A 12,868-nucleotide genomic window follows, 5' to 3' on the forward strand; every position below is an offset into this window, starting at 1 on the left:
GAATTAATTATATCCTACACATCACCAAAACCCACTTTTTAAATGTCGGTTTATCACCAAAGTGCTTGTGTTGCAGCATGTAATCCAATTTTTGTAGTGCGGTCCCTTTAACAAGATAACCCGGAAGTCCATCAAGTTCACCGGCACTTTCGTCTTTTCTTTTCCGCCGGGGTCATCAGCGGTGCGAGCGTGGATTTCGTCTGTGCTCACTAAAATCATCCAAAATGAGTGTCCCAGCATTTATCGACATAACAGAGGAGGACCAGGTACAATAGAAGTATTTTAACTGTATTTTCAAACGAGTAAAAACCCACATGGGGATGCATTGACAAAGGTTGAACACCCAAGCTAATGCTCTATGCTTGCTAATGCTAGCAAGCTACCAAGGCTAGCCACATGAGTCGAAGCAGAGCCTGTGTTCATTATGCGTAATGTTGCTAGTTAATGAATTTTGCTAGCTGTCTTACGTCCTAGTAAATGTTGAACCTAGACACATTTTCCATCTAGCCAGCTAGTTCTTTTGATATCATGTGAACAGTTAAGTTTGTGGTAACCACAGCAAAGAAAAACATTATCCACTTGCTTCTGCCAGCTGTTAGCTTGCAACTAGCAATATTTAAAGGTAAAGCCAGCTACATAGCTAAGAGTTACACTTATGTTTGCCAGATCGTTATCCCAGACTACGCATCTAGAAGATAAATGACCTTTCATTGTTTTAGTGAAATGTCGAGTATATTAACTTATTATGTATTGTTGACAGGCGTCCGAGCTCAGATGTTACTTGAAGGCCAAGGGAGCAGAGATCTCTGAGGAGAACTCCGAACTGGGTCTTCACGTAGACCTGGCGCAGATCATCGAGGCGTGTGACGTCTGTCTTAAGGACGATGACAAAGGTGATGAAAGGGAGATGCATCCAAGTAGTACGGTCGGAGACGCCTGCAACAACCCCCATCGCAACGCCCCATCGCAACGTCTTCTCTCTCCATGTTCCCGTCCTCATCCCTACTTTCTCTCCTTTCCCATTTCTACTCGTTCTCTTCCACTAAGTGGAATCCACTCTAACTTTGACCCTTGTTGAGAACTTGCTCCTGACAAGAAGCTCCTGATGTGGGCAGGCCAGCTTCGCCGCGGTTGGTGTGTGTGTGTGTGTGTGTGTGTGAGAGAACATGTAGATGACAGGCAAAAATGTAAAGCGCTTTGGGTAAGATACAAAAGCACTATATAAATGCAGTCCATTGACCCTTCCTTGCTGTGTGTGTGTGTGTGTGTGTTCTGTAGACGTGGAGAGCGTGATGAACAGCATCGTGTCCCTCCTGCTGATCCTGGAGACAGAGAAACAGGAAGCCCTGATCGAGAGTCTCTGTGAGAAGCTGGTGAAGTTCCGGGAGGGAGAGAGGCCCTCTCTCAGGATGCAGCTGTGAGACTCAATATCTCTCTATCATCTCTCTCACTCTCAATCATCTCTCTCACTCTCAATATCTCTCTCACTCTCAATATCTCTCTTTCTCTCTCACTCTCAATATCTCTCTTTCTCTATCTCACTCTCAATATCTCTATCCTCTCTCTCTCGCCTTTCAATCTCTCATACACACACTGTATATCTCTGTCCTGTCACTCTATCTATCTGTTCTTAGTCTCTCTGTCGTCCTGTTTTACTGTGTCGCTGCAGGCTGAGTAATCTGTTTCACGGTATGGATGAGAACACGCCTGTGAGGTACACGGTGTACTGCGGCCTCATCAAGGTGGCCGCCACCTGCAACGCCATCGCCTTCATCCCCACCGACCTCGACCAGGTACGCTCGCTGCCTGCGTTTCTCCTGCAGGCCCGCCATGTACACTTGTGTAGCACGCTCACCTTGCACACTCACTTTGCACACTCACCTTGCACACTCACTTTGCACACTCACCTTGCACGCTCACATTACACACTCACCTTGCACACTCACCTTGCACACTCACCTTGCACATTCACCTTGCACACTCACTTTGCACACTCACCTAAGCAAGGTCTTTGTTCTCACTCAAGTTGTTTCTCAGACTGTATAGATTTTTACGGGAAGTTTGCAATAAGTTGTTTTTAACACATTAATAAGGTTGTGCGTGGGTTTTCCGAAAGGAAATGTTTCTTTTGATAAAAGCTTCTAAAATGTTTAGGTTCGTAAGTGGATCACAGACTGGAATCTGAACACAGAGAAGAAGCACATCCTGCTGAGGCTGGTGTACGAGGCTCTGGTGGACTGTAAGAAAAGGTAACTGGCTCTGTTATCACACATCTATATCTCAGACCTGCTCTGTTACCACACATCTATACCGTGTGTGTGTGTGTGTGTGTGTGTGTGTTGGGACTGGACTGGTGTGTATCATGTGATCCTGATGTGTGTATCATGTGATCCTGATGTGTGTATCATGTGATCCTGATGTGTGTATCATGTGATCCTGATGTGTGTATCATGTGATCCTGATGTGTGTGTTGTCCCAGTGACTCTGCAGCCAAGGTGATGGTGGAGCTCCTGGGGAGCTATACAGAAGACAACGCCTCACAGGCTCGCGTCGACGCACACAGGTAGACCCCCTCCCAGCTCAGTGGTTAGAGCATTTCACTGCAGACCAAGAGGTCGCAGGTTCAAACCTCCTGCCCCCCCCATATGCTGCTTTGGATAAGCATCTGCTATGTTGACACATTATTAATTTGCATTTGAAAATGGCCTATCCCTGCTGTCACTCACATCCTGCTGGCTCCTCCCACAGGTGTATCGTCCGCGCCCTGAAGGACCCCAACACCTTCCTGTTCGACCACCTCCTGGCCCTCAAGCCGGTCCGCTTCCTGGAGGGAGAACTCATACACGACGTGAGTATGGACCCTGCTGACCTCTGACCTCTAGCCTGACTCCTGACCTCTCCTGCTGACCTTTTGGTGTCTGTGATGCCCTCTGTGACATTGTTAAAAGGGACTAAGTAGATTTACCTGACTTGAGCGCCCCATGTTAACCCCTTAACTTAAAATTGATCAATGTTTTTGTATCCTTTTTTTAGCTTCTTACCATCTTTGTGAGTGGCAAGTTGGTGGCTTACGTCAAGTTTTACGAGAACAACAAAGACTTCATCGATTCCCTCGGTGAGTAAGGGCACGAGCAGAGTGGTTAGCTTGCAGCTAGCGGCCCAACTGCCGACAGTGACACAGCCGCCAGCACGCTGTTGTCCCAGAGCAGGAATGTGCCTGTGTCAGCAGCTTCTCCCTCACTGCACCAAGGTGTAATTACCGCGCCGACCCTCCCTCACACCAGCACTGGTGACGTTCACCCCCACAGCCGGCCGTGCGAGGGCTGTTTGTGTTAATCAGAACAGGTCCTCTCTCTCTCCACCCTGCTGGGCAGGGATGCAAACCAAACACCCTCCCTCAATCAGTCAGGTGTAATAACTGGGTATCTGTTCATGGTGGAAAGGATAATGACGACCACACACACACACTCGGATCATCGCTCCTCATGAATGAATTGGGAATAGAATGTTATGGGATAGTAATGCCGTGGTTTATTAATGTTATGGGTATGGTAATGTTGTGGGTATAGTAATGTTATGGTATATTAATGGTATGGGTATAGTAATGGTATGGGTATAGTAATGTTATGGTATGGGTATAGTAATGTTATGGTATGGGTATAGTAATGTTATGGTATGAGTATAGCTATGGTATGGTATAGTAATGTTATGGTATGGGTATAGCTATGGTATGGTATAGTAATGTTATGGTATGGTATAGTAATGTTATGGTATGGGTATAGTAATGGTATGGTATAGTAATGTTATGGTATGGTATAGTAATGTTATGGTATGGGTATAGTAATGTTATGGTATGGGTATAGTGATGGTATGGGTATAGTGATGGTATGGTATAGTAATGTTATGGTATGGTATAGTAATGTTATGGTATGGGTATAGTAATGGTATGGTATAGTAATGTTATGGTATGGGTATAGTAATGTTATGGTATGGGTAATGTTATGGTATGGGTATAGTGATGGTATGGTATAGTAATGTTATGGTTTGGGTATAGTAATGTTATGGTATGGGTATAGTGATGGTATGGTATAGTAATGTTATGGTATGGGTATAGTGATGGTATGGTATAGTAATGTTATGGTATGGGTATAGTGATGGTATGGTATGGGTATAGTGATGGTATGGTATAGTAATGTTATGGTATGGGTATAGTAATGGTATGGTATAGTAATGTTATGGTATGGGTATAGTAATGGTATGGTATAGTAATGTTATGGTATGGGTATAGTGATGGTATGGTATAGTAATGTTATGGTATGGGTATAGTGATGGTATGGTATAGTAATGTTATGGTATGGGTATAGTGATGGTATGGTATAGTAATGTTATGGTATGGGTATAGTGATGGTATGGTATAGTAATGTTATGGTATGGTATAGTGATCTCTGTGTGTGTGTCCAGACCTGTCCCACGAGCAGAACCTGTCTAAGATGCGTCTCCTCACATTCATGGGGATGGCAGTGGAGTTCAAGGAGATCTCCTTCGACACCATGCAGCAGGAGCTGCAGATCGGAGCGGAGGACGTAGAAGCCTTCGTCATCGATGGTAACTTCTCTGTGTGTGTGTGGTGTGGGCTTGTGGGGCCCTTTTGCTGGGACCCATAACTTCATGTGCTTTTTGGGCACTGCTGCATTTGTTGTTGGTTTCATGATTCTCTTGACACACACACACACACTCTCTCTGCCTGTCTCTGAGTTCCTTCCTATCTGCTTCTTGTTCGTAGCTGTGAGGACTAAAATGGTGTACTGCAAAATCGACCAGACACAGCGCAAAGTTGTTGTGAGGTAAGTAACCTAAAAGCACCTGCAAGGCTGTAGAATGTGTTCCCTGATTCATGTTTACATGCATCAGCTTAACATGTCCTCTCTTTATCTCCCCCTCCTCCCCTCTCCCCCTCCTCTCACCCCTCTCGCCCTCCTGTCCCCCCTCTACGGCTCTCCCCCTCCTGTCCCCCCTCTACGGCTCTCCCCCTCCTGTCCCCCCTCCATCCCTCTCTCCCCCTCCTCTCACCCCTCCCTCTCTCTCTCCCCTCTACAGCCACAGCACACACCGTACCTTTGGCAAGCAGCAGTGGCAGCAGCTGGCTGACAGCCTGAGCGCCTGGAAGGTGAACCTGTCCACGGTGAAGACCAGCCTGCAGACTCTCTCCCCCTCGGCCTAACCACCCCCTCAGCACCCCCCCCCCCTTCAACTACCCAGCTCCTCCGGTCTCCAAACAGGCTCAATCTGTTAGCGTTTTTATATCCACCCATTAAAATATAAAGTGAGATCTTCCCTGGCTCCAGGTGTTATGGTGCTTTTCCACTGAATGATACCTGGATCAACCTGACTTGATTCAATATATGGGGCGTCCTTTGCGCAAATCTTGTTCCTTGTGTTGGGGGGGACGTCTTTGTTGAGGTTCCACATGGGCTAGAACTATAGCACAAGGTGTCTTAAACATGGCCGACTACTGACTGGTAAGAGAGGATCGCACATCCTGCACAACCTCACCATTTTGCAACAGCTTGCTAGTATTATAGAGGCATAATGAGCCGCCGTCATTTTGTATTCACCGGCCTGTCGCCCTAGAAACGCTGTGGTCAGTTGAGGTGTTGTGGTTCCTGTGGTTGCTGACGTATATTTCAGCTACAGACCAGATTTCTTTAAACGATGAAGGAAAATGTCTTTCCTACAAACCGTGGATTTAGATTGTGTGTGACTGATTTCCACATCTAGGCTAACAGTAGCTAATAGAGTCCATTTGTAGGCCTGCTAATATTCTGGGTACTTTAACGGGCCTTGTTCCAAGACTGAAGAGGCTGAGTAAGTGTCCGGTGGTGTGATCACACCGTGAGACGGGCGCTCATCCAGACTGTTGGATGGGAACTGGGATGATTAATGGACTGAGTCAGGCGTGAGATGTGGAAGACTTGTAGCTCCTTCCCTATGGGACTGTGAGGATATCTAAGACCTCTTTCGCAAAGTTTAACTTTGGTCAAAGGAATGCTTCCCTGCATACTAGTGTGTATCAGTGCTGGGGTTTTTTACCTACATGATCAGTAGCTGGACAAACCGGTTGTTAATTAGTCCACTTGTAGCTCTTAGTTCTTTTCTGTCCTTTTTGTCCTGTTTGCTTGGATGAATAAAATAATCGACAGTCAACTATAAATCATAAACATTAGGCCAAACAATAGGTCTATGCCACTTTTTCCACAAGCGCACTACACATTTTCACAAGCCTACATTTAGAAGCTTTTTATACAAAGCAAATACAAGAGAAGTGTTTAGGGAAAAGTAGTATAAAGAATATCTTGTAATTTATATATCACCTTTCTCACCCCGGTAGCTTTACAGCTGAGTTTAAAAGAGGAGTAATAAAAATGTCTATAATTTATAATGAACACAGATAGTTAATATGTTCAGGCTATGCTGTTTGTACAGGGTTGTTCACTAGCAGTGTGTGTGTGCTGGTGATGCGATCACTTAGTGTCTCCCAGCCTGCACACGCTCGCAGCCTCTCCTCTGTCCTCTGGGGGAAGAGTCCCCAGGTCCTGTCAGGTAGACCAGATCACATGACATGTTCCCAGCAGAGCCGTGCTCTCTCTATGGTTCCCAGGAGTGCAGCCTCATTACAATCACCCACACACTGGGCTAGTGAACTAAGAGAGCCCACACACTGGGCTAGTGAACTAAGAGAAAAATGTAGTGACAGAAATTCAAGGAAACCCCCAACAGCCCATTAAGTTATCTCACTCTCCCACTCTCTCTCCTCGAATCTGACTCTTCTCTCTGTTTATTGTTCACACCCTGAGAAAGAACTGGAAACTGTTGGTTGGAGTCTGCTGTGCTGACGGGAATCTTATCACTCGGTTTATCAAGCTGAAACTTGACATATAAAGGTAGCATTTCTGCACCATTAGAAGGTAATAAAACTGCTATTTCAAGAAGTGCAGGTTTACAGGGCTAATTTATACACTTCTTTTAAAAGTGCAGAGGCAGCGTTGTGAACACCAAGTTCTCGTATGGATAGACCGCCTTGCCATTCGGTGTGAATTATTACTTACACGGCTTTTCGTCCCATTAAAAGGTCATTAAACTAAGATTCTTCTTTAAAATCCCTGTAAATCTTGCGAACAAAGGTCACTGTTCTTAGACAGAGGTTGCGGGACGGGTATACGAATCAGGGCCATAAAGTGATTGCTTCAGCTTTTGGACGAGGTTAAATGCGTCCCCTGGAGAACTACCGACGGGCTAAAGTTTAGCGCCACGCTGGTTCACCGGGGTCCGGGTTTGATTCCAACCTGGGCCATTTTCTGCATGTCATCCCCTCACTCTCATTTCCTGTCACCCTCTGTCACAAAACTAAACAAAAAAGCAGAAAATGCTGGAAAAAATAGGCCTATTTATAGTCACCCAAGTCCATAACACAGGTAAAAAATAAAATAAATAGGCCTACTTTAATATGTATCTTTTATCTAGGACCGACACAGACGCTGCTTTGTTGAAAGGTTAAGTGTGTTTAAGTGCGATTCCAAGTTAGTTCATGAATGGAATAAGCATTTTTTAGATCACAACACAAGACAGAAATAGAGAAAAAGAAAGTGCCATTAATTAAGACAACGGACGAGAGAACAATCCATACTAGCCTGTAAGGCCCCCTAGTGTCTCACACGCTATATGCAGTCGGTATGTAGCGTTCAGGTCAAAAAGATCGATTAGTCTGGTCTGCACAGGTAACTCAGGCGGTGAGTCAGTTTCGTGGTGTAAACAGCTGTGTTCCTGGAAAAGCTTTTACGAAGCAGATTGGATTATTTCACCTTCATGTATTCAATAACTCTAAACGTCGATAATTAAAAATACACAATACGAAGTTAGTCGGTAAAGATGTTGAGGTAATGCTATCAAATCGAAGTCGTAGAACATTACAGAAGTTTGCTTGCTAATTACTCAAGGTAGGCGGGTTTGGTTTCCTTTCAGTTTCTCGGCATTTTGTAGGTAACGTTACCTTTTTGCTTTGTAATTATTTAATGGGATGTAATATTGCCTAAAATAGGCCTATATATATATTAGTCATATGTAGAACTTATGGAAAGTTGTCCACAGGACTTCAATAGCTTTGGTGGACTTGCTGATAATAACTGGGTGTGTTTATTAGTTATAATAGGATATGACTCTGCTTCCTCCTCTCTAGGTGAATGGCCATGCTTTTGTATTTAATACTCCTACATCAACTGCTTCCTTATGGAGACTTGGCTTGTGTGAAGAGTGTACTGCACAACACAGGTACAGAAGGTCACTCGAAAGAAGGTAAGACAAATCATGAATTCACCCGTCGTATTCGAGACTGTAGCAGGTCTCAAACTGGTGGTCACAGTTCAAAGTGTCACCCCTCTTGCACTTGGTTTGATACTTGATAGTTTTTGTGGAAGCAGAGGAGGCGAATAAGTTCCTGGGACGCCACCTACTGTTCAATCGGTTTGACTTTGAAATCTTCACTCCCGGGAACTTGGAAAGGGAGTGTTACGAAGAAGTTTGTAATTACGAGGAAGCCCGGGAAGTTTTCGAGAATGTTCCAGATACAGTTAAGTGATGCTGCCATACAGGCCCTGCAGGCTACTGCACCATTACTGACACCAGCAGTAAACATTAAAAAAAATAAAAAAAATAAAGCAGCCTATTGACTTTTACATACACTGATATTGTTCTCATGTTACTTTCCAGGACACCTTCTGGAAAAAATACGTAGAGGGTAAGGATTCCGTTTGTTGTAAACTTTACAATTCCATTTTACAGTTCACTCATGCAGTTCGTGTAGGCCTGTAAAAGATGAAAATCCTTTGTCAATCATTCAAACCTTCAATTTTTTTTACATAACCTGTTTTCAAACCAGTTTTACATGAGCATGGCATTTCAAGCTTGTACAAAGGAACGTACAACTAGTGTATAGGACGTACAGCAGAAGGTCAAGGATCAGAAGTGTCTTTTATATTTCAAACAGTATTTCAGGGAACAGATTCAAGCACCGGTCTGTATTTAGCAGGCAAGGTGCAACACTATTAATATCTCATCTTGTGACATGTTTGGGTGATGTGTGTTGGATCTTTGTTCAACAGTTTACAACTTACAACACTGCAGTACACTAACCCTACACAACTGTTACAACTATGCACTTTTATGATCCTTCATATTCTACTCTTTCTATAAGCACTGTTTGTACATTGCTTTAGACCAGGGGCATGGGAGGTTTCTTTTTGAATGTGTGTGGGACAGCTTTTTTAGATAACTGAGGATGCAGCCGCTAAATATGATTTTCACAACTAAAAGTGGGGAGGACAGATTTACCGGTAACTGGACCTCACATCATATTAATACGTTAATACAAAAAGATAGGAATCCTTATTGACGCAGACAATTTCAAACATCTCCCTCATACATGTCCATGGGTGATCAGGAATGTCTCTATTCTCAGTCATGTTGACATCGCTAACTCCCTCTCTCTCATCCATAACGTACCTTTTTAAAATAAAATAAAACACTGGGAGAGGGAACAGAGAAGCCTAAAACAGAGTTGAGTATAGTAGAGTCCTCATCAAGTCCTCATCAATGATTTTAGAAAATACATAAAATATTTTTTTAAACCTTTCGAGAAAAAAAATGAGGAAAATATTTATAAAACCTTTAGAAACTTATTTTGAAAATATTTATTTGGGGAAAAAAAGGTTTCTACAAAAAGTAAAAAAAATAAATTAAAAAAAGGGTCTACAAGACGTTTTGAAAAATTACTTGGAACCTCAGTACGGGAAAGATTGGGAGGAGAAAAGCATATTTTCCACAAAGTTTCTGAAGGTTGAAAACAAATATTTGTAAAAAAAAGTTTGCTTGGGCAAGGACACAACTTCACCCTACTTGCCTCGGGGGGAATGTCCCTGTACTTACTGTAAGTCGCTCTGGATAAGAGCGTCTGCTAAATGACTAAATGTAAATGTAATGTAAATGTGAACCCTGCAGGGAAGGACAAGCGCCCGTCGAGGCTGGATGTGACGGCTCTGCTGGTGGGGCTGATCACGGCCGGGGTGCTGGTCATCATCGTAGGCCTGCTGCTCTGGTACTTCTGCCAGCACAGGTGCAAGGGGGGCGATTTGTCCCGCCACAGGTGAGCATTCCTCCTCTCCGGGACAACCGACGGCGGATCAGAAATGGATCTCAGAATTTCGGAATTGATCGAAGTTCAGAATTGATCTGCAATTCAATTTAATTTCTCCCACACAATTTAATTTCTCTCTGTGTGTGTGTGTGTGTATATGCTTGTGTGTGTGCGTGCATGTTGTGTGCATGTGTGTGTCTCCCTCCCAGTTCTGTCAGGGTGCGTAACAGACGCAGTAACGCCTCTCTGATCATGCGGCAACTGGATGAAGTGTCCCTTCAGCCTGGCCTCCTCCCCCCACCCCCCCTGGAGGCTGGGGAGCCCCCAGGACTGCCCTCCTACGAGCAGGCCATAGCCAAGTCTGGACCACACGACGCCCCACCACCTCCATACCCAGGGTAGGCATGCTCACCTTCGCTGGATCTCTCATGAGTCCACACAAACACACACACTGCACACACACACCACAGCATCACTAGCCTGGAAGGATCTTTGGAACTCTAAACCTGTCCCCTTTACTTTATTTGATTCATTCAGCAGAATAATGTTTATCTATCTCAAATGTCCCCGTCTTCATCAATTTTCCACACTTGGGTATTCATTTTGTGTATTTACATCTACAGTATATAGAATGTTCAGCAGAAAATCAAGGATTAGAAGTGCATATTTTTTTTACAGTATGTTGGTGGATAGAGTCAAGGAACGGTCTTTATTGACCAAGCACAGTGCACAGTAACCAAATCTCAGCTACCAGGCTCAGTGCACAGTAACCACATCTCAGCTACCAGGCTCAGTGCACAGTAACCACATCTCACATTTACATTTAGTCATTTAGCAGACGCTCTTATCCAGAGCGACTTACAGTAAGTACAGGGACATTCCCCCGAGGCAAGTAGCGTGAAGTGCCTTGCCCAAGGACACAACGTCATTTTGCACAGCCGGGAATTGAACCGGCAACAGTGTAAAGTAACCACATCTCAGCTACCAGAAACAGTGCAACCATAATATCAAAACTAAAGTGCAACAACAACCTCTTTTCTTTGGTGTGCTTATAGATCACGACCTGGAAGTATTCAACGATAGCATCTCCAACTAGATGTCCGTGTGTATGCCGTCCTTGGCAAGCCTGGATTGTAGTTGGATGCTTGTTTTAATACTGTGTGATAAGTGCCATATACATTGTTTAAATTAAAATATAATTTGACAGATTTACATTATTCGTGTTGACATTAAAGAATGCAAGGGAGATATATTGTAGTACCTCATTCCTATCTATACTTTTGTTTACCTCCTCACACAATTTTATTTGCTATGTTAGCTTTTTATTCTTTTTTTATTTATTTTTTTATCCTTTTCAGTCAATAATGATATGCTTTACCAAATATTTTTAACTTTTATTCAACTTTCTTGGATAACAAAATGACTTGATTGGTGTGCACTTTAGCTTGGGGTTTGCTATTCAGCTCGTGTTTTCTCCATAACAACACCTGAGTGAGATGACTCAGGTGTCATCTCAGATGACGTCTGTGAGACGTCTGTGTCTCTGTTCCCAGACAGGTAACGGGATTACACACAACTTTTCTTTCTAACCTTTCAACATGTATACCTTTAAAAACATCAAATGTGAAGCTGGAATCAGTGACTATCCTGTGCTGCACACAGGTGGGTATTCTTTTGGCCCAGAGCACTTAGACTGATAGTAGACATCACAATGTGTAATCTTAAATTGTGTTTTATTAGATTGTTTTACTGTTTTTAGGAAGCCTAAAGATTGTTTAAGTGTGACGTTTTACACCCATTTCTTGTTTCAGTTCATTCCATTGAACGTCTTGATAATTACAACTACTACAAAGTATTTAATAAATTATAATTCATATCTTGCTTTGCATGGAAGTTTTTTTTAAATTTAGTTTAGCCTGTCAGTTAATATGTCAACTCAACTTGGTAACAGTTGTAAAAAATCGTTACACTACTACAGCTTTGAAAAGAGCAGAGACCTGTCACGTCTAAGACTAATGCATGGAAGCTCATATTGTTAACAAAACTTCAAATGACGTTTAGCTTCTATACACCCAACCTTGATACTACAATAGAGACACTGGCAAATATGAAACAAAAATGATCTAAAACATACTATTTCAAATTTGACCCTGGACCCTCATCAGTTTTCACTCAGTTGTTGTACATTTACATTTAGCAGACGCTCTTATCCAGAGCGACTTACAGTAAGTACAGGGACATTCCCCCCGAGGCAAGTAGGGTGAAGTGCCTTGCCCAAGGACACAACGTCATTTCGTTCATTTCATTTTCATTGTGTGAAGGAGAGGTACTGCAGCTCCTTCACACACTGGCTGATTCACCCCCGGTGTGTGAAGGAGCTGCAGTACCTCTCCTTCACACAGGACCTGCTTGGAGCTGCCAGGGCGTCCCGCATGGGGAAGGAGGTGTCGTCCATCAGGGATGATAGCTTAGGAGTCATCCTCCTGTCTCCCACCACCTCCACCGTATCCAGTGGACACCCCAGCACACTGCTGGCCTTCTTGACTAGCCTGTTCAGTCCTCCTGTCCTCCGCTGAGATGCTTCTTCCCCAGCAGGCCACCCCATAGAAGATGTCTGATGCCACCACCGAGACCTCAGGAGTGCTCCCTGCACTCCAAAAGACCTCAGTCTCCTCAGCAGGT

General features: G+C 43.8%; 3 protein-coding genes across 4 annotated transcripts in view; 2 read left to right on the forward strand and 1 right to left on the reverse strand.

Moving 5' to 3' along the window:
• LOC134028510 (apoptosis-associated speck-like protein containing a CARD) overlaps positions 1 to 12,868 on the reverse strand; it is a 386,877-nt gene that overhangs the window by 153,416 nt on the left and 220,593 nt on the right. The window lies entirely within an intron of this gene.
• Positions 108 to 5,332, forward strand: eif3m (eukaryotic translation initiation factor 3, subunit M). The gene is made up of 11 exons (XM_062470971.1): positions 108 to 266; positions 761 to 893; positions 1,279 to 1,417; positions 1,670 to 1,793; positions 2,155 to 2,249; positions 2,480 to 2,563; positions 2,749 to 2,848; positions 3,034 to 3,115; positions 4,462 to 4,605; positions 4,784 to 4,844; positions 5,098 to 5,332. Exons 1-11 carry the CDS (start codon positions 225 to 227, stop codon positions 5,219 to 5,221), a joined length of 1,128 nt encoding a protein of 375 aa, XP_062326955.1. The 5' UTR covers positions 108 to 224; the 3' UTR covers positions 5,222 to 5,332.
• On the forward strand, positions 7,753 to 12,066 carry prrg4 (proline rich Gla (G-carboxyglutamic acid) 4 (transmembrane)). Of its 2 annotated transcripts, none has more exons than XM_062470973.1 (7): positions 7,753 to 8,037; positions 8,234 to 8,349; positions 8,460 to 8,623; positions 8,764 to 8,791; positions 10,051 to 10,195; positions 10,396 to 10,584; positions 11,242 to 12,066. In XM_062470973.1, exons 2-7 carry the CDS (start codon positions 8,238 to 8,240, stop codon positions 11,267 to 11,269), a joined length of 666 nt encoding a protein of 221 aa, XP_062326957.1. In that variant the 5' UTR covers positions 7,753 to 8,037; positions 8,234 to 8,237; the 3' UTR covers positions 11,270 to 12,066. The 2 variants fall into 2 exon arrangements, with proteins under 2 accessions (XP_062326957.1, XP_062326958.1); XM_062470974.1 differs by having other exon boundaries at positions 7,753 to 7,994.

The sequence above is a fragment of the Osmerus eperlanus genome, chromosome 10, assembly GCF_963692335.1.
Source record: "Osmerus eperlanus chromosome 10, fOsmEpe2.1, whole genome shotgun sequence".
NCBI classification, from domain to species: domain Eukaryota; kingdom Metazoa; phylum Chordata; class Actinopteri; order Osmeriformes; family Osmeridae; genus Osmerus; species Osmerus eperlanus.

Bases quoted from the DNA above. Each gene is read 5' to 3' on its own strand.
- eif3m (XM_062470971.1), top strand. From the start codon at position 225: ATGAGTGTCCCAGCATTTATCGACATAACAGAGGAGGACCAG. The intron at 267-760 runs GTACAATAGAAG...TATTGTTGACAG, and splicing joins ACATAACAGAGGAGGACCAG to GCGTCCGAGCTCAGATGTTA. The intron at 2,250-2,479 runs GTAACTGGCTCT...GTGTTGTCCCAG, and splicing joins CTGGTGGACTGTAAGAAAAG to TGACTCTGCAGCCAAGGTGA.
- prrg4 (XM_062470973.1), top strand. From the start codon at position 8,238: ATGGCCATGCTTTTGTATTTAATACTCCTACATCAACTGCTTCCTTAT. The intron at 8,792-10,050 runs GTAAGGATTCCG...TGAACCCTGCAG, and splicing joins CTGGAAAAAATACGTAGAGG to GGAAGGACAAGCGCCCGTCG. The intron at 10,196-10,395 runs GTGAGCATTCCT...TCTCCCTCCCAG, and splicing joins GGCGATTTGTCCCGCCACAG to TTCTGTCAGGGTGCGTAACA.